The sequence below is a fragment of the Diorhabda sublineata genome, chromosome 7, assembly GCF_026230105.1.
Source record: "Diorhabda sublineata isolate icDioSubl1.1 chromosome 7, icDioSubl1.1, whole genome shotgun sequence".
Classification (NCBI taxonomy): Eukaryota; Metazoa; Arthropoda; class Insecta; order Coleoptera; family Chrysomelidae; genus Diorhabda; species Diorhabda sublineata.
Window position 1 is genome coordinate 23037875 of NC_079480.1, and position 21244 is coordinate 23059118.

At 32.7% G+C, this 21244-nt stretch overlaps 1 protein-coding gene across 1 annotated transcript in view; it reads left to right on the top strand.

Moving 5' to 3' along the window:
- The window catches only part of LOC130446224 (juvenile hormone esterase-like), a 40789-nt gene that overhangs the window by 1431 nt on the left and 18114 nt on the right, over nucleotides 1-21244 (top strand). The window contains exons 2-7 of the mRNA XM_056782321.1: nucleotides 1044-1251; nucleotides 1309-1594; nucleotides 1700-1885; nucleotides 1966-2156; nucleotides 3393-3561; nucleotides 3984-4162. Of these exons, the coding sequence (XP_056638299.1) occupies nucleotides 1045-1251; nucleotides 1309-1594; nucleotides 1700-1885; nucleotides 1966-2156; nucleotides 3393-3561; nucleotides 3984-4162 (1218 nt within the window). The 5' untranslated portion in view covers nucleotide 1044. The remainder of the gene's footprint in view (nucleotides 1-1043; nucleotides 1252-1308; nucleotides 1595-1699; nucleotides 1886-1965; nucleotides 2157-3392; nucleotides 3562-3983; nucleotides 4163-21244) is intronic.

Genomic DNA, 21244 nt, shown 5'->3' on the forward strand with positions numbered 1-21244 from the left:
CTTTTTTAATCCCCGTACTCATTATAAGTTTTGTCAGAATTATCGTACTCGTCATAAGTTCTTTCATAATTACCATAAGTATCTCATAAGTTCTTTCATAATTACCGTATTCATTATAAGGTTTGTCAAAATCATCGTATTCATCATAAGTACTTTTATAACCACTCACTTTAAGCTCTTATACAATCATTGTATTCATTATAAGTTCTTTTATAACCACTGTATTCACCAAAAATTCTTTTATAACCACCGTAATTACCTCATAAGTGCTATTAAAATGACTGCATTCACCATAAGTTGGTTTATAATCACTATACTCATCATAAGTTTTTTTATAATCACCGTAAGAATCACTGGATTCATCATAAGTTCTTTTATAATGACCGTGTTCATTATAAGTTTTTTTATAATCATTGTATTCAATATAACTTCTTTTATAATTACCATAAGTATCTCATAAGTTCTTTTATAATCACTGTATTCATCAAAAGTTCTTTTGTAATTACCGTAATTAAGTGCTATTATAATGACTGCATTCACCATAAGTTGGTTTATAATCACCATACTCATCAAAAGTTCTTTTATAATCACTGTAAGAATCACTGGATTCATGATAAGTTCTTTTATAATGACAGTATTCATTATAAGTTCTTTTATACTCACCGTAAGAATCTCATACGTTCTTTTAAAATCATTGTATTTATTATAAGTTATTTCAAATCACTTTATTTATCATAAGTTCCTTTATAATCACCATATTCATTATAAGATCTTTTATAATCATTGTATTCATCAAAAGTTCTTTTATAATCATAATATTCATTATAAGCTCTTTCATAATTACTGTATTCATCATAAGTTCTTTTATAATCACCGTAAGAATCTCATACGTTCTTTTATAATCACAGGACCATCATAAGTTCTTTTATAATTACATTATTCATCATAAGTTCTTTCATAATCACTGTATTTATCATAAGCTTTTTTATAATTATCGTATTGATTTCTGGTTATTTGGTTAATTAGTTTCAAATTCTTTTCAGTATGAAACATCAACTGGGTTTGGTGTTCTTTCTAGGCTGTGCCGTTTGCATAGCGGTTGTACAGCCAACTAGTATTTCAGAACTATTGATAAACACACCTTTGGGTCAAATAAAAGGTTCCGTGATCCATTCCAGACTTGGTAAACAAATATTTTCGTTTAGAGGGATCAGATACGCCAAGCCGCCTATCAACGAACTCAGATTTAAGGTAAATGTCAATATTTTGACGTCGATGGAATGAAAATAATTTATGTGTTTTTCCAAGCCACCAGTTCGAGTAGAAAAATGGGAAGGACTTTTAGATGCTACCAAAGATGGTCCTCTTTGTCCTCAACCTTCCACAGAACCTGTATCAGAAGATTGTCTTAGTCTTAACGTGTATACGACCAAGTTACCGACAGAAGGTGAAAAACCAAAACGTCCCGTAATAGTTTATATTCCCCCCGGAGGTTTTTACAGTTTAGGAGGATCTAGCGCTTGGGCTGGACCAAATTATCTTCTAGACGAAGAAGTTGTTTTAGTTACGATAACATTTAGAGTAGGGACGTTAGGTGAGTTCTTCTTCTGCTTCCTCTTCTTCTTCTTCTTCTAATGTTATCCATTAATGGAAAGAAGAATGCTTCACAGGAAGATCGATTGTATATATATTTTTTTAGGATTCTTAAGTTTGGGAGATAAAGAAGCTCCCGGTAACAACGGATTGAAAGATCAAGTCGAAGCCCTAAATTGGGTCAAACAAAACATCGAAGCTTTCGGTGGTGATCCGAATTCAGTGACTCTCCTCGGTTATGGTACAGGTGCGTGGAGCGTGGTGCTGCATATGGTCTCCCCGATGTCCCAAGGTGAATTATTTGAATATAGAAAAGTTGACGATGATTTTAGTGTAGATTGAAATAATAAAAGTTGTTTGTTAATCGTATAGGCTTGTTCCACAAAGCGGCAGCTTTAAGTGGTTCGCCTACAGGAGCCTGGCCTCTACCTACGAACCAATTGGAGTTGGCCAAGAAACAAGCGCGATTGGTGGGATGTCCGGATGATACTGCAGCTAATATAATTAAATGTTTAAGGACGAAACCTTATAACGAACTCGGGGAATCGCTTCCTAAATTTAAGGTAAAAACTGAGTCGATTTAACGGAAATTTTTTCGTTGTAAAAGTTGTTTTAGCATACGAAGACGAAATCCCCACAAATAGAAATCTAATCAAGTTAAGTGTGGAGATCTTGGTGGTCAAATTAATAAACTTCCACTTCCTATTCCCTTCCCTATGACCGTCGGCTGTCTTTTGACAGACTTTGATTGCTCACCCGGTATAATTGTTTCTTTTGATAAATCGATTTCTTTATATAGAAAATCAAAATAATTTCGATGAAAACCGAAATGGAACAAAACGTCGTTAGTTATAAAACAATTTTTGAAATCTGGCAATGCTGGTGTAAGATTTAATAATTTTTATTTGCGTGAGTGAGAAATCTATTGATGTAAACATAAATTTTTATCCGTTTTTTCTTTCGAAATAGACCTAAAATCAAAACCATGGAAAACGTGCCATGAATTCTTAAAAAGAGGCTCTGTTGCCGACGCGGTGCGTTCTGGACGGCCGGAATCTAATGAAAATATTGCAAATCTTCTCTTATTGCAAATTATATAAAAAAAACGTTGTTGGAATATTTTTTATAGGAATTTGGTACTGATCCAATTTTGATATGGTATGGTATGATTCTTATCTGGATTATTGAGCTGAAATTTCAGAAAAATGTTGCTGAAGGATAGTTATAGGTTGAAATAAATCAGTAAGTTAGTTGGGGTCACGGTATTGAATATACGAGGTGTCAAATTTGCTCGAATATTAATGGAAAACATATGCTTCTTTAAAAAATCACCAAGGCTACAATAAATGGTATATTGAGCTGAAATTTCAAAGAAATGTTGCTGAAGGATAGTTGTATCTTGAAATAAATCAGTGAGTTAGTTGGGGTCACGGTATTGGATATACGAGGTTTCAAATGTGCTCAAATATTAATAGAAAACATTTGCTTCATTAAAAAATCACCAAGTCCACAATAACTGGAATATTGAGCTGAAATTCGAGAGTGGTGTTGCTGAAGATTAGTTGTATGCTGAAACAAATCTGTAAATTAGTTGGGGTTACGGTATAGGATATACGAGGTTTCAAACTTATTCGAATATTATTAATGAAAAACCACCAATGGGAAAAACGTACCATAAATTCTTAATTCGGCGCGTTCTGGACGATCGGAATCTAATGAAAATATGGAATATCAGTTTCATTTGGACGTATTTTCTTTACTTATTGTAAAAAAAATCGTCGTTGGTATATTTTTTATAGGAATTTGGTACTGATCCAATTTTGATATGGTCTCCGGTAATCGAACAAGATTTTGGTCAACCTAGATTCTTACCAGCACATCCTATACAGTTAATAACCAACGGGCAGTTCAGGAAAATCCCATTCATAACAGGACAGACCAAGGACGAATTCAGCAACATCGCTTTTAGTGAGTATGCAACATGATCTGATCGAATTTGACCTGGATTATTATATTTAAACTGCTCGCGTAAATCCCATCGATAATTTCTTTATTCCTAAATTGGTACAACATTTTTTTATGTGATTTTTCACCAAGATAAAGTGCGTCATACTCCAAACTAATTGCGACTGATTTTTATACCAAACGGTTATCACTCAATCAGATTTGACTCCTTGTGACTTTTTCAAAACTCCAAAACTCTCGTTTTGAGTTTACTGAAGTCATAAAAACTCAATTACTTAAAATATTGAACACATCCAAGTCGAGGATTGAAATGTTTGCATTAGAATGAGTCCGGAAGTTTTATTTGTGATCAGTCCTGGTCAAATTCGGTCACAAACTATAACAAAACATGAAAAAAAATTATTATAATGATGAAAATGTTGTAGATGTTATCCACAATCAAACTTTAACGAAACATATGAACGAGGAATTTGAAAAAATTGCGCCGATCGCATTTTTGTATGAAAGAGAAACCGATTTTTCGAAAACAGTCAGTAAAACTTTGAAAACGTATTATCTAAATGATAAACCAGTAGATAATACGCAGTTGGCCAAATTGACACAGGTATATATTTCGAAATAAATTAAATTATAGTGAATTACCACAATTGTAGATTTTTTACGTTTTGAAACTTGTTTTATGATACTCAATCTTGATCATGAATCATGACAGATTGTTGTAAAACATTAAAATTGAACTTTAAAAGATTTACTGATAGATGGAGCTATAATATGTTAAGATTTATAATTACCCCAAGAGATGGTGCTACTGATTTCAATTAAGAAATTGTTTGATAGAAGAATTTTGGTTCTTTTTTGATCACATGTCTTATCTCGTGAAGGACTTTTATTACTAAATTTTCATTCACTATAACTATCTTTACTTTTATTTATTATATATAACCAAAAAATTGAAACTAACACATTTAGAGACAGGTTGAATATTAATGAAAAACATATGCTTCTTTAAAAAATCACCAAGGCCAGAATAACTGGTATATTGGGCTAAAATTCTAGAGATTTGTTTCTGAAGGTTATTTGTATGTTGAAATAAATCAGTTAGTTAGTTGGGGTCACGGTATTGGATATACGAGGTTTCAAATTTGCTCGAATATTAATGGAAAACATGTGCTTCTTTAAAAAATCTCCAAGGCCAGAATAACTGGTTTATTGGGCTAACATTCTAGAGAATTGTTGCTGAAGGTTATTTGTATGTTGGAATAAATCAGTAAGTTAGTTGCGGTCACGGTATTGGATATACGAGGTTTCAAATTTGTTCGAATATTAATGGAAAACATATGCTTCTTTAAAAAATCACCAAGGCCAGAATAACTGGTTTATTGGGCTAACATTCTAGAGAATTGTTGCTGAAGGTTATTTGTATGTTGAAATAAATCAGTAAGTTAGTTGGGGTCACGGTATTGGATATACGAGGTTTCAAATTTGCTCGAATATTAATGGAAAACATATGCTTCTTTAAAAAATCACCAAGGCCAGAATAACTGGTATATTGGGCTAAAATTATAGAGAATTGTTGCTGAAGGTTATTTGTATGTTGAAATAAATCAGTAAGTTGGTTGGGGTCACGGTATTGGATATACGAGGTTTCAAATTTGCTCGAATATTAATGGAAAACATGTGCTTCTTTAAAAAATCTCCAAGGCCAGAATAACTGGTTTATTGGGCTAACATTCTAGAGAATTGTTGATGAAGGTTATTTGTATGTTGAAATAAATCAGTAAGTTAGTTGGGGTCACGGTATTGGATATACGAGGTTTCAAATTTGCTCGAAAATTAATGGAAAACATGTGCTTCTTTAAAAAATCTCCAAGGCCAGAATAACTGGTTTATTGGGCTAACATTCTAGAGAATTGTTGCTGAAGGTTATTTGTATGTTGAAATAAATCAGTAAGTTAGTTGCGGTCACGGTATTGGATATACGAGGTTTCAAACTTGTTCGAATATTAATGGAAAACATATGCTTCTTTAAAAAATCACCAAGGCCAGAATAACTGGTTTATTGGGCTAAAATTCTAAAGAATTGTTTCTGAAGGTTATTTGTATGTTGAAATAAATCAGTAAGTTAGTATGGGTCACGGTATTGGATATACGAGGTTTCAAATTTGCTCGAATATTAATGGAAAACATGTGCTTCTTTAAAAAATCTCCAAGGCCAGAATAACTGGTTTATTGGGCTAACATTCTAGAGAATTGTTGCTGAAGGTTATTTGTATGTTGAAATAAATCAGTAAGTTAGTTGGGGTCACGGTATTGGATATACGAGGTTTCAAACTTGTTCGAATATTAATGGAAAACATATGCTTCTTTAAAAAATCACCAAGGCCAGAATAACTGGTTTATTGGGCTAACATTCTAGAGAATTGTTGATGAAGGTTATTTGTATGTTGAAATAAATCTGTAAGTTAGTTGGGGTCACGGTATTGGATATACGAGGTTTCAAACTTGTTCGAATATTAATGGAAAACATATGCTTCTTTAAAAAATCACCAAGGCCAGAATAACTGGTTTATTGGGCTAACATTCTAGAGAATTGTTGCTGAAGGTTATTTGTATGTTGAAATAAATCAGTAAGTTAGTTGGGGTCACGGTATTGGATATACGAGGTTTCAAATTTGTTCGAATATTGATGAAAAACATATGCTTCTTTAAAAAATCACCAAGGCCAGAATAACTGGTTTATTGGGCTAACATTCTAGAGAATTGTTGATGAAGGTTATTTGTATGTTGAAATAAATCAGTAAGTTAGTTGGGGTCACGGTATTGGATATACGAGGTTTCAAATTTGCTCGAATATTAATGAAAAACATATGCTTCTTTAAAAAATCACCAAGGCCAGAATAACTGGTTTATTGGGCTAACATTCTAGAGAATTGTTGATGAAGGTTATTTGTATGTTGAAATAAATCAGTAAGTTAGTTGGGGTCACGGTATTGGATATACGAGGTTTCAAATTTGCTCGAATATTAATGAAAAACATATGCTTCTTTAAAAAATCCCCAAGGCAATAATAACTGGTTTATTGGGCTGAAATTCTAGAGAATTGTTGCTGAAGGTTAGTTGTATGTTGAAATAAATCAGTAAGTTAGTTGGGGTCACAGTATTGGATATACGAGGTTTCAAATTTGCTCGAATATTAATGAAAAACATATGCTTCTTTAAAAAATCCCCAAGGCAATAATAACTGGTTTATTGGGCTGAAATTCTAGAGAATTGTTGCTGAAGGTTAGTTGTATGTTGAAATAAATCAGTAAGTTAGTTGGGGTCACGGTATTGGATATACGAGGTTTCAAATTTGCTCGAATATTAATGAAAAACATATGCTTCTTTAAAAAATCACCAAGGCCAGAATAACTGGTATATTGAGCTAAAATTCTAGAGAATTGTTTCTGAAGGTTATTTGTATGTTGAAATAAATCAGTAAGTTAGTTGGGGTCACGGTATTGGATATACGAGGTTTCAAATTTGTTCGAATATTAATGAAAAACATATGCTTCTTTAAAAAATCACCAAGGCCAGAATAACTGGTTTATTGGGCTGAAATTCTAGAGAATTGTTGCTGAAGGTTAGTTGTATGTTGAAATAAATCAGTAAGTTAGTTGGGGTCACAGTATTGGATATACGAGGTTTCAAATTTGCTCGAATATTAATGAAAAACATATGCTTCTTTAAAAAATCCCCAAGGCAATAATAACTGGTTTATTAGGCTGAAATTCTAGAGAATTGTGGATGAAGGTTATTTGTATGATGAAATAAATCAGTAAGTTAGTTGGGGTCACGGTATTGGATATACGAGGTGTCATATTTGCTCGAATATTAATGGAAAACATGTGCTTCTTTAAAAAATCTCCAAGGCCAGAATAACTGGTATATTGGGCTAAAATCATAGAGAATTGTTTCTGAAGGTTATTTGTATGTTGAAATAAATCAGTAAGTTAGTTGGGGTCACGGTATTGGATATACGAGGTTTAAAATTTGTTCGAATATTAATGAAAAACATATGCTTCTTTAAAAAATCACCAAGGCCAGAATAACTGGTATATTGGGCTAAAATTCTAGAGAATTGTTTCTGAAGGTTATTTGTATGTTGAAATAAATCAGTAAGTTAGTTGGGGTCACGGTATTGGATATACGAGGTTTCAAATTTGCTCGAATATTAATGGAAAACATGTGCTTCTTTAAAAAATCTCCAAGGCCAGAATAACTGGTTTATTGGGCTAACATTCTAGAGAATTGTTGCTGAAGGTTATTTGTATGTTGGAATAAATCAGTAAGTTAGTTGCGGTCACGGTATTGGATATACGAGGTTTCAAATTTGTTCGAATATTAATGGAAAACATATGCTTCTTTAAAAAATCACCAAGGCCAGAATAACTGGTTTATTGGGCTAACATTCTAGAGAATTGTTGCTGAAGGTTATTTGTATGTTGAAATAAATCAGTAAGTTAGTTGGGGTCACGGTATTGGATATACGAGGTTTCAAATTTGCTCGAATATTAATGGAAAACATATGCTTCTTTAAAAAATCACCAAGGCCAGAATAACTGGTATATTGGGCTAAAATTATAGAGAATTGTTGCTGAAGGTTATTTGTATGTTGAAATAAATCAGTAAGTTGGTTGGGGTCACGGTATTGGATATACGAGGTTTCAAATTTGCTCGAATATTAATGGAAAACATGTGCTTCTTTAAAAAATCTCCAAGGCCAGAATAACTGGTTTATTGGGCTAACATTCTAGAGAATTGTTGATGAAGGTTATTTGTATGTTGAAATAAATCAGTAAGTTAGTTGGGGTCACGGTATTGGATATACGAGGTTTCAAATTTGCTCGAAAATTAATGGAAAACATGTGCTTCTTTAAAAAATCTCCAAGGCCAGAATAACTGGTTTATTGGGCTAACATTCTAGAGAATTGTTGCTGAAGGTTATTTGTATGTTGAAATAAATCAGTAAGTTAGTTGCGGTCACGGTATTGGATATACGAGGTTTCAAACTTGTTCGAATATTAATGGAAAACATATGCTTCTTTAAAAAATCACCAAGGCCAGAATAACTGGTTTATTGGGCTAAAATTCTAAAGAATTGTTTCTGAAGGTTATTTGTATGTTGAAATAAATCAGTAAGTTAGTATGGGTCACGGTATTGGATATACGAGGTTTCAAATTTGCTCGAATATTAATGGAAAACATGTGCTTCTTTAAAAAATCTCCAAGGCCAGAATAACTGGTTTATTGGGCTAACATTCTAGAGAATTGTTGCTGAAGGTAATTTGTATGTTGAAATAAATCAGTAAGTTAGTTGGGGTCACGGTATTGGATATACGAGGTTTCAAACTTGTTCGAATATTAATGGAAAACATATGCTTCTTTAAAAAATCACCAAGGCCAGAATAACTGGTTTATTGGGCTAACATTCTAGAGAATTGTTGATGAAGGTTATTTGTATGTTGAAATAAATCTGTAAGTTAGTTGGGGTCACGGTATTGGATATACGAGGTTTCAAACTTGTTCGAATATTAATGGAAAACATATGCTTCTTTAAAAAATCACCAAGGCCAGAATAACTGGTTTATTGGGCTAACATTCTAGAGAATTGTTGCTGAAGGTTATTTGTATGTTGAAATAAATCAGTAAGTTAGTTGGGGTCACGGTATTGGATATACGAGGTTTCAAATTTGTTCGAATATTGATGAAAAACATATGCTTCTTTAAAAAATCACCAAGGCCAGAATAACTGGTTTATTGGGCTAACATTCTAGAGAATTGTTGATGAAGGTTATTTGTATGTTGAAATAAATCAGTAAGTTAGTTGGGGTCACGGTATTGGATATACGAGGTTTCAAATTTGCTCGAATATTAATGAAAAACATATGCTTCTTTAAAAAATCACCAAGGCCAGAATAACTGGTTTATTGGGCTAACATTCTAGAGAATTGTTGATGAAGGTTATTTGTATGTTGAAATAAATCAGTAAGTTAGTTGGGGTCACGGTATTGGATATACGAGGTTTCAAATTTGCTCGAATATTAATGAAAAACATATGCTTCTTTAAAAAATCCCCAAGGCAATAATAACTGGTTTATTGGGCTGAAATTCTAGAGAATTGTTGCTGAAGGTTAGTTGTATGTTGAAATAAATCAGTAAGTTAGTTGGGGTCACAGTATTGGATATACGAGGTTTCAAATTTGCTCGAATATTAATGAAAAACATATGCTTCTTTAAAAAATCCCCAAGGCAATAATAACTGGTTTATTGGGCTGAAATTCTAGAGAATTGTTGCTGAAGGTTAGTTGTATGTTGAAATAAATCAGTAAGTTAGTTGGGGTCACGGTATTGGATATACGAGGTTTCAAATTTGCTCGAATATTAATGAAAAACATATGCTTCTTTAAAAAATCACCAAGGCCAGAATAACTGGTATATTGAGCTAAAATTCTAGAGAATTGTTTCTGAAGGTTATTTGTATGTTGAAATAAATCAGTAAGTTAGTTGGGGTCACGGTATTGGATATACGAGGTTTCAAATTTGTTCGAATATTAATGAAAAACATATGCTTCTTTAAAAAATCACCAAGGCCAGAATAACTGGTTTATTGGGCTGAAATTCTAGAGAATTGTTGCTGAAGGTTAGTTGTATGTTGAAATAAATCAGTAAGTTAGTTGGGGTCACAGTATTGGATATACGAGGTTTCAAATTTGCTCGAATATTAATGAAAAACATATGCTTCTTTAAAAAATCCCCAAGGCAATAATAACTGGTTTATTGGGCTGAAATTCTAGAGAATTGTGGATGAAGGTTATTTGTATGATGGAATAAATCAGTAAGTTAGTTGGGGTCACGGTATTGGATATACGAGGTGTCATATTTGCTCGAATATTAATGGAAAACATGTGCTTCTTTAAAAAATCTCCAAGGCCAGAATAACTGGTATATTGGGCTAAAATCATAGAGAATTGTTTCTGAAGGTTATTTGTATGTTGAAATAAATCAGTAAGTTAGTTGGGGTCACGGTATTGGATATACGAGGTTTCAAATTTGTTCGAATATTAATGAAAAACATATGCTTCTTTAAAAAATCACCAAGGCCAGAATAACTGGTATATTGGGCTGAAATTCTAGAGAATTGTTTCTGAAGGTTATTTGTATGTTGAAATAAATCAGTAAGTTAGTTGGGGTCACGGTATTGGATATACGAGGTTTCAAATTTGCTCGAATATTAATGGAAAACATGTGCTTCTTTAAAAAATCTCCAAGGCCAGAATAACTGGTTTATTGGGCTAACATTCTAGAGAATTGTTGCTGAAGGTTATTTGTATGTTGAAATAAATCAGTAAGTTAGTTGGGGTCACGGTATTGGATATACGAGGTTTCAAATTTGCTCGAATATTAATGGAAAACATGTGCTTCTTTAAAAAATCTCCAAGGCCAGAATAACTGGTTTATTGGGCTAACATTCTGGAGAATTGTTGCTGAAGGTTATTTGTATGTTGAAATAAATCAGTAAGTTAGTTGGGGTCACGGTATTGGATATACGAGGTTTCAAATTTGCTCGAATATTAATGGAAAACATGTGATTCTTTAAAAAATCTCCAAGGCCAGAATAACTGGTTTATTGGGCTAACATTCTAGAGAATTGTTGCTGAAGGTTATTTGTATGTTGAAATAAATCAGTAAGTTAGTTGGGGTCACGGTATTGGATATACGAGGTTTCAAATTTGCTCCAATATTAATGGAAAACATATGCTTCTTTAAAAAATCACCAAGGCCACAATAACTGGTATATTGGGATAAATTCTAGAGAATTGTTTCTGAAGGTTATTTGTATGTTGAAATAAATCAGTAAGTTAGTTGGGGTCACGGTATTGGATATACGAGGTTTCAAACTTGTTCGAATATTAATGGAAAACATATGCTTCTTTAAAAAATCACCAAGGCCACAATAACTGGTATATTGGGCTAAAATTCTAGAGAATTGTTTCTGAAGGTTATTTGTATGTTGAAATAAATCAGTAAGTTAGTTGGGGTCACGGTATTGGATATACGAGGTTTCAAATTTGTTCGAATATTGATGAAAAACATATGCTTCTTTAAAAAATCACCAAGGCCAGAATAACTGGTTTATTGGGCTAACATTCTAGAGAATTGTTGCTGAAGGTTATTTGTATGTTGAAATAAATCAGTAAGTTAGTTGGGGTCACGGTATTGGATATACGAGGTTTCAAACTTGTTCGAATATTAATGGAAAACATATGCTTCTTTAAAAAATCACCAAGGCAATAATAACTGGTTTATTGGGCTGAAATTCTAGAGAATTGTTGATGAAGGTTATTTGTATGTTGAAATAAATCAGTAAGTTAGTTGGGGTCACGGTATTGGATATACGAGGTTTCAAATTTGTTCGAATATTGATGAAAAACATATGCTTCTTTAAAAAATCACCAAGGCCAGAATAACTGGTATATTGGGCTAACATTCTAGAGAATTGTTGCTGAAGGTTATTTGTATGTTGAAATAAATCAGTAAGTTAGTTGGGGTCACGGTATTGGATATACGAGGTTTCAAATTTGCTCGAATATTAATGGAAAACATGTGCTTCTTTAAAAAATCTCCAAGGCCAGAATAACTGGTTTATTGGGCTAACATTCTAGAGAATTGTTGCTGAAGGTTATTTGTATGTTGAAATAAATCAGTAAGTTAGTTGGGGTCACGGTATTGGATATACGAGGTTTCAAATTTGCTCGAATATTAATGGAAAACATGTGCTTCTTTAAAAAATCTCCAAGGCCAGAATAACTGGTTTATTGGGCTAAAATTATAGAGAATTGTTTCTGAAGGTTATTTGTATGTTGAAATAAATCAGTAAGTTAGTTGGGGTCACGGTATTGGATATACGAGGTTTCAAACTTGTTCGAATATTAATGGAAAATATATGCTTCTTTAAAAAATCACCAAGGCCAGAATAACTGGTTTATTGGGCTAACATTCTAGAGAATTGTTGATGAAGGTTATTTGTATGTTGAAATATATCAGTAAGTTAGTTGGGGTCACGGTATTGGATATACGAGGTTTCAAATTTGTTCGAATATTGATGAAAAACATATGCTTCTTTAAAAAATCACCAAGGCCAGAATAACTGGTATATTGGGCTAAAATTCTAGAGAATTGTTTCTGAAGGTTATTTGTATGTTGAAATAAATCAGTAAGTTAGTTGGGGTCACGGTATTGGATATACGAGGTTTCAAATTTGCTCGAATATTAATGGAAAACATGTGCTTCTTTAAAAAATCTCCAAGGCCAGAATAACTGGTTTATTGGGCTAACATTCTAGAGAATTGTTGCTGAAGGTTATTTGTATGTTGAAATAAATCAGTAAGTTAGTTGGGGTCACGGTATTGGATATACGAGGTTTCAAACTTGTTCGAATATTAATGGAAAACATATGCTTCTTTAAAAAATCACCAAGGCCAGAATAACTGGTTTATTGGGCTAACATTCTAGAGAATTGTTGCTGAAGGTTATTTGTATGTTGAAATAAATCAGTAAGTTAGTTGGGGTCACGGTATTGGATATACGAGGTTTCGAATTTGTTCGAATATTGATGAAAAACATATGCTTCTTTAAAAAATCACCAAGGCCAGAATAACTGGTTTATTGGGCTAAAATTATAGAGAATTGTTTCTGAAGGTTATTTGTATGTTGAAATAAATCAGTAAGTTAGTTGGGGTCACGGTATTGGATATACGAGGTTTCAAACTTGTTCGAATATTAATGGAAAACATATACTTCTTTAAAAAATCACCAAGGCCAGAATAACTGGTATATTGGGCTAACATTCTAGAGAATTGTTGATGAAGGTTATTTGTATGTTGAAATAAATCAGTAAGTTAGTTGGGGTCACGGTATTGGATATACGAGGTTTCAAATTTGTTCGAATATTGATGAAAAACATATGCTTCTTTAAAAAATCACCAAGGCCAGAATAACTGGTATATTGGGCTAAAATTCTAGAGAATTGTTTCTGAAGGTTATTTGTATGTTGAAATAAATCAGTAAGTTAGTTGGGGTCACGGTATTGGATATACGAGGTTTCAAACTTGTTCGAATATTAATGGAAAACATATGCTTCTTTAAAAAATCACCAAGGCCACAATAACTGGTATATTGGGCTAAAATTCTAGAGAATTGTTTCTGAAGGTTATTTGTATGTTGAAATAAATCAGTAAGTTAGTTGGGGTCACGGTATTGGATATACGAGGTTTCAAATTTGTTCGAATATTGATGAAAAACATATGCTTCTTTAAAAAATCACCAAGGCCAGAATAACTGGTTTATTGGGCTAACATTCTAGAGAATTGTTGCTGAAGGTTATTTGTATGTTGAAATAAATCAGTAAGTTAGTTGGGGTCACGGTATTGGATATACGAGGTTTCAAACTTGTTCGAATATTAATGGAAAACATATGCTTCTGTAAAAAATCACCAAGGCAATAATAACTGGTTTATTGGGCTGAAATTCTAGAGAATTGTTGATGAAGGTTATTTGTATGTTGAAATAAATCAGTAAGTTAGTTGGGGTCACGGTATTGGATATACGAGGTTTCAAATTTGTTCGAATATTGATGAAAAACATATGCTTCTTTAAAAAATCACCAAGGCCAGAATAACTGGTATATTGGGCTAACATTCTAGAGAATTGTTGCTGAAGGTTATTTGTATGTTGAAATAAATCAGTAAGTTAGTTGGGGTCACGGTATTGGATATACGAGGTTTCAAATTTGCTCGAATATTAATGGAAAACATGTGCTTCTTTAAAAAATCTCCAAGGCCAGAATAACTGGTTTATTGGGCTAACATTCTAGAGAATTGTTGCTGAAGGTTATTTGTATGTTGAAATAAATCAGTAAGTTAGTTGGGGTCACGGTATTGGATATACGAGGTTTCAAATTTGCTCGAATATTAATGGAAAACATGTGCTTCTTTAAAAAATCTCCAAGGCCAGAATAACTGGTTTATTGGGCTAAAATTATAGAGAATTGTTTCTGAAGGTTATTTGTATGTTGAAATAAATCAGTAAGTTAGTTGGGGTCACGGTATTGGATATACGAGGTTTCAAACTTGTTCGAATATTAATGGAAAATATATGCTTCTTTAAAAAATCACCAAGGCCAGAATAACTGGTTTATTGGGCTAACATTCTAGAGAATTGTTGATGAAGGTTATTTGTATGTTGAAATATATCAGTAAGTTAGTTGGGGTCACGGTATTGGATATACGAGGTTTCAAATTTGTTCGAATATTGATGAAAAACATATGCTTCTTTAAAAAATCACCAAGGCCAGAATAACTGGTATATTGGGCTAAAATTCTAGAGAATTGTTTCTGAAGGTTATTTGTATGTTGAAATAAATCAGTAAGTTAGTTGGGGTCACGGTATTGGATATACGAGGTTTCAAATTTGCTCGAATATTAATGGAAAACATGTGCTTCTTTAAAAAATCTCCAAGGCCAGAATAACTGGTTTATTGGGCTAACATTCTAGAGAATTGTTGCTGAAGGTTATTTGTATGTTGAAATAAATCAGTAAGTTAGTTGGGGTCACGGTATTGGATATACGAGGTTTCAAACTTGTTCGAATATTAATGGAAAACATATGCTTCTTTAAAAAATCACCAAGGCCAGAATAACTGGTTTATTGGGCTAACATTCTAGAGAATTGTTGCTGAAGGTTATTTGTATGTTGAAATAAATCAGTAAGTTAGTTGGGGTCACGGTATTGGATATACGAGGTTTCGAATTTGTTCGAATATTGATGAAAAACATATGCTTCTTTAAAAAATCACCAAGGCCAGAATAACTGGTTTATTGGGCTAAAATTATAGAGAATTGTTTCTGAAGGTTATTTGTATGTTGAAATAAATCAGTAAGTTAGTTGGGGTCACGGTATTGGATATACGAGGTTTCAAACTTGTTCGAATATTAATGGAAAACATATACTTCTTTAAAAAATCACCAAGGCCAGAATAACTGGTATATTGGGCTAACATTCTAGAGAATTGTTGATGAAGGTTATTTGTATGTTGAAATAAATCAGTAAGTTAGTTGGGGTCACGGTATTGGATATACGAGGTTTCAAATTTGTTCGAATATTGATGAAAAACATATGCTTCTTTAAAAAATCACCAAGGCCAGAATAACTGGTATATTGGGCTAAAATTCTAGAGAATTGTTTCTGAAGGTTATTTGTATGTTGAAATAAATCAGTAAGTTAGTTGGGGTCACGGTATTGGATATACGAGGTTTCAAATTTGCTCGAATATTAATGGAAAACATGTGCTTCTTTAAAAAATCTCCAAGGCCAGAATAACTGGTTTATTGGGCTAACATTCTAGAGAATTGTTGCTGAAGGTTATTTGTATGTTGAAATAAATCAGTAAGTTAGTTGGGGTCACGGTATTGGATATACGAGGTTTCAAATTTGTTCGAATATTGATGAAAAACATATGCTTCTTTAAAAAATCACCAAGGCCAATATAACTGGTTTATTGGGCTAACATTCTAGAGAATTGTTGCTGAAGGTTATTTGTATGTTGAAATAAATCAGTAAGTTAGTTGGGGTCACGGTATTGGATAAACGAGGTTTCAAATTTGTTCGAATATTGATGAAAAACATATGCTTCTTTAAAAAATCACCAAGGCCAGAATAACTGGTATATTGGGCTAAAATTCTAGAGAATTGTTTCTGAAGGTTATTTGTATATTGAAATAAATCAGTAAGTTAGTTGGGGTCACGGTATTGGATATACGAGGTTTCAAATTTGCTCGAATATTAATGGAAAACATATGCTTCTTTAAAAAATCACCAAGGCTAGAATAACTGGTATATTGGGCTAAAATTCTAGAGAATTGTTTCTGAAGGTTATTTGTATGTTGAAATAAATCAGTAAGTTAGTTGCGGTCACGGTATTGGATATACGAGGTTTCAAACTTGTTCGAATATTAATGGAAAACGTATGCTTCTTTAAAAAATCACCAAGGCCAGAATAACTGGTTTATTGGGCTAACATTCTAGAGAATTGTTGCTGAAGGTTATTTGTATGTTGAAATAAATCAGTAAGTTAGTTGGGGTCACGGTATTGGATATACGAGGTGTCATATTTGCTCGAATATTAATGGAAAACATATGCTTCTTTAAAAAATCTCCAAGGCCAGAATAACTGGTATATTGGGCTAAAATTATAGAGAATTGTTTCTGAAGGTTATTTGTATGTTGAAATGAGTCAGTAAGTTAGTTGGGGTCACGGTATTGGATATACGAGGTTTCAAATTTGTTCGAATATTAACGAAAAACATATGCTTCTTTAAAAAATCACCAAGGCCAGAATAACTGGTATATTGGGCTAAAATTCTAGAGATTTGTTTCTGAAGGTTATTTGTATGTTGAAATGAATCAGTAAGTTAGTTGGGGTTACGGTATTGGATATACGAGGTTTCAAATTTGCTCGAATATTAATGGAAAACATGTGCTTCTTTAAAAAATCTCCAAGGCCAGAATAACTGGTTTATTGGGCTAACATTCTAGAGAATTGTTGCTGAAGGTTATTTGTATGTTGAAATAAATCAGTAAGTTAGTTGGGGTCACGGTATTGGATATACGAGGTTTCAAATTTGCTCGAATATGAATGGAAAACATGTGCTTCTTTAAAAAATCTCCAAGGCCAGAATAACTGGTATATTGGGCTAAAATTATAGAGAATTGTTTCTGAAGGTTATTTGTATGTTGAAATAAATCAGTAAGTTAGTTGGGGTCACGGTATTGGATATACGAGGTTTCAAATTTGTTCGAATATTAATGAAAAACATATGCTTCTTTAAAAAATCACCAAGGCTAGAATAACTGGTATATTGGGCTAAAATTCTAGAGAATTGTTTCTGAAGGTTATTTGTATGTTGAAATAAATCAGTAAGTTAGTTGGGGTCACGGTATTGGATATACGAGGTTTCAAATTTGCTCGAATATTAATGGAAAACATGTGCTTCTTTAAAAAATCTCCAAGGCCAGAATAACTGGTTTATTGGGCTAACATTCTCGAGAATTGTTGCTGAAGGTTATTTGTATGTTGAAATAAATCAGTAAGTTAGTTGGGGTCACGGTATTGGATATACGAGGTTTCAAACTTGTTCGAATATTAATGGAAAACATATGCTTCTTTAAAAAATCACCAAGGCCAGAATAACTGGTATATTGGGCTAAAATTCTAGAGAATTGTTTCCGAAGGTTATTTGTATGTTGAAATGAGTCAGTAAGTTAGTTGGGGTCACGGTATTGGATATACGAGGTTTCAAATTTGTTCGAATATTAATGAAAAACATATGCTTCTTTAAAAAATCACCAAGGCCAGAATAACTGGTATATTGGGCTAAAATTATAGAGAATTGTTTCTGAAGGTTATTTGTATGTTGAAATAAATAAAGAAGTTAGTTGGGGTCACTGTATTGGATATACGAGGTTTCAAATTTGTTCGAATATTAATGAAAAACATATGCTTCTTTAAAAAATCACCAAGGCCAGAATAACCGGTATATTGGGCTAAAATTCTAGAGATTTGTTTCTGAAGGTTATTTGTATGTTGAAATAAATCAGTAAGTTAGTTGGGGTCACGGTATTGGATATACGAGGTTTCAAATTTGCTCGAATATTAATGGAAAACATGTGCTTCTTTAAAAAATCTCCAAGGCCAGAATAACTGGTTTATTGGGCTAAAATTCTAGAGAATTGTTTCTGAAGGTTATTTGTATGTTGAAATAAATCAGTAAGTTAGTTGGGGTCACGGTATTGGATATACGAGGTTTCAAATTTGCTCGAATATTAATGGAAAACATGTGCTTCTTTAAAAAATCTCCAAGGCCAGAATAACTGGTTTATTGGGCTAACATTCGAGAGAATTGTTGCTGAAGTTTATTTGTATGTTGAAATAAATCAGTAAGTTAGTTGCGGTCACGGTATTGGATATACGAGGTTTCAAACTTGTTCGAATATTAATGGAAAACATATGCTTCTTTAAAAAATCACCAAGGCCAGAATAACTGGTATATTGGGCTAAAATTATGGAGAATTGTTTCTGAAGGGTATTTGTATGTTGAAATAAATCTGTAAGTTAGTTGGGGTCACGGTATTGGATATACGAGGTTTCAAATTTGTTCGAATATTAATGAAAAACATATGCTTCTTTAAAAAATCACCAAGGCCAGAATAACTGGTATATTGGGCTAACATTCTAGAGAATTGTTGCTGAAGGTTATTTGTATGTTGAAATAAATCAGTAAGTTAGTTGGGGTCACGGTATTGGATATACGAGGTTTCAAACTTGTTCGAATATTAATGGAAAACATATGCTTCTTTAAAAAATCACCAAGGCCAGAATAACTGGTTTATTGGGCTAACATTCTAGAGAATTGTTGCTGAAGGTTATTTGTATGTTGAAATAAATCAGTAAGTTAGTTGGGGTCACGGTATTGGATATACGAGGTTTCAAATTTGCTCGAATATTAATGGAAAACATATGCTTCTTTAAAAAATCACCAAGGCCAGAATAACTGGTATATTGGGCTAAAATTATAGAGAATTGTTTCTGAAGGTTATTTGTAGGTTGAAATAAATCAGTAAGTTAGTTGGGGTCACGGTATTGGATATACGAGGTTTCAAATTTGCTCGAATATGAATGGAAAACATGTGCTTCTTTAAAAAATCTCCAAGGCCAGAATAACTGGTATATTGGGCTAAAATTATAGAGAATTGTTTCTGAAGGTTATTTGTATGTTGAAATAAATCAGTAAGTTAGTTGGGGTCACGGTATTGGATATACGAGGTTTCAAATTGGCTCGAATATGAATGGAAAACATGTGCTTCTTTAAAAAATCTCCAAGGCCAGAATAACTGGTATATTGGGCTAAAATTATAGAGAATTGTTTCTGAAGGTTATTTGTATGTTGAAATAAATCAGTAAGTTAGTTGGGGTCACGGTATTGGATATACGAGGTTTCAAATTTGTTCGAATATTAATGAAAAACATATGCTTCTTTAAAAAATCACCAAGGCTAGAATAACTGGTATATTGGGCTAAAATTCTAGAGAATTGTTTCTGAAGGTTATTTGTATGTTGAAATAAATCAGTAAGTTAGTTGGGGTCACGGTATTGGATATACGAGGTTTCAAATTTGCTCGAATATTAATGGAAAACATGTGCTTCTTTAAAAAATCTCCAAGGCCAGAATAACTGGTTTATTGGGCTAACATTCTAGAGAATTGTTGCTGAAGGTTATTTGTATGTTGAAATAAATCAGTAAGTTAGTTGGGGTCACGGTATTGGATATACGAGGTTTCAAACTTGTTCGAATATTAATGGAAAACATATGCTTCTTTAAAAAATCACCAAGGCCAGAATAACTGGTTTATTGGGCTAACATTCTAGAGAATTGTTGCTGAAGGTTATTTGTATGTTGAAATAAATCAGTAAGTTAGTTGGGGTCACGGTATTGGATATACGAGGTGTCATATTTGCTCGAACATTAATGGAAAACATGTGCTTCTTTAAAAAATCTCCAAGGCCAGAATAACTGGTATATTGGGCTAAAATTCTAGAGAATTGTTTCTGAAGGTTATTTGTATGTTGAAATAAATCAGTAAGTTAGTTGGGGTCACGGTATTGGATATACGAGGTTTCAAATTTGTTCGAATATTAATGAAAAACATATGCTTCTTTAAAAAATCACCAAGGCCAGAATAACTGGTATATTGGGCTAAAATTCTAGAGAATTGTTTCTGAAGGTTATTTGTATGTTGAAATAAATCAGTAAGTTAGTTGGGGTCACGGTATTGGATATACGAGGTTTCAAATTTGCTCGAATATTAATGGAAAACATGTGCTTCTTTAAAAAATCTCCAAGGCCAGAATAACTGGTTTATTGGGCTAACATTCTAGAGAATTGTTGCTGAAGGTTATTTGTATGTTGAAATAAATCAGTAAGTTAGTTGAGGTCACGGTATTGGATATACGAGGTTTCAAATTTGCTCGAATATTAATGGAAAACATGTGCTTCTTTAAAAAATCTCCAAGGCCAGAATAACTGGTTTATTGGGCTAACATTCTAGAGAATTGTTGCTGAAGGTTATTTGTATGTTGAAATAAATCAGTAAGTTAGTTGGGGTCACGGTATTGGATATACGAGGTGTCATATTTGCTCGAATATTAATGGAAAACATATGCTTCTTTAAAAAATCTCCAAGGCCAGAATAACTGGTATATTGGGCTAAAATTATAGAGAATTGTTTCTGAAGGTTATTTGTATGTTGAAATGAGTCAGTAAGTTAGTTGGGGTCACGGTATTGGATATACGAGGTTTCAAATTTGTTCGAATATTAACGAAAAACATATGCTTCTTTAAAAAATCACCAAGGCTAGAATAACTGGTATATTGGGCTAAAATTCTAGAGATTTGTTTCTGAAGGTTATTTGTATGTTGAAATGAATCAGTAAGTTAGTTGGGGTTACGGTATTGGATATACGAGGTGTCATATTTGCTCGAATATCAATGGAAAACATATGCTTCTTTAAAAAATCTCCAAGGCCAGA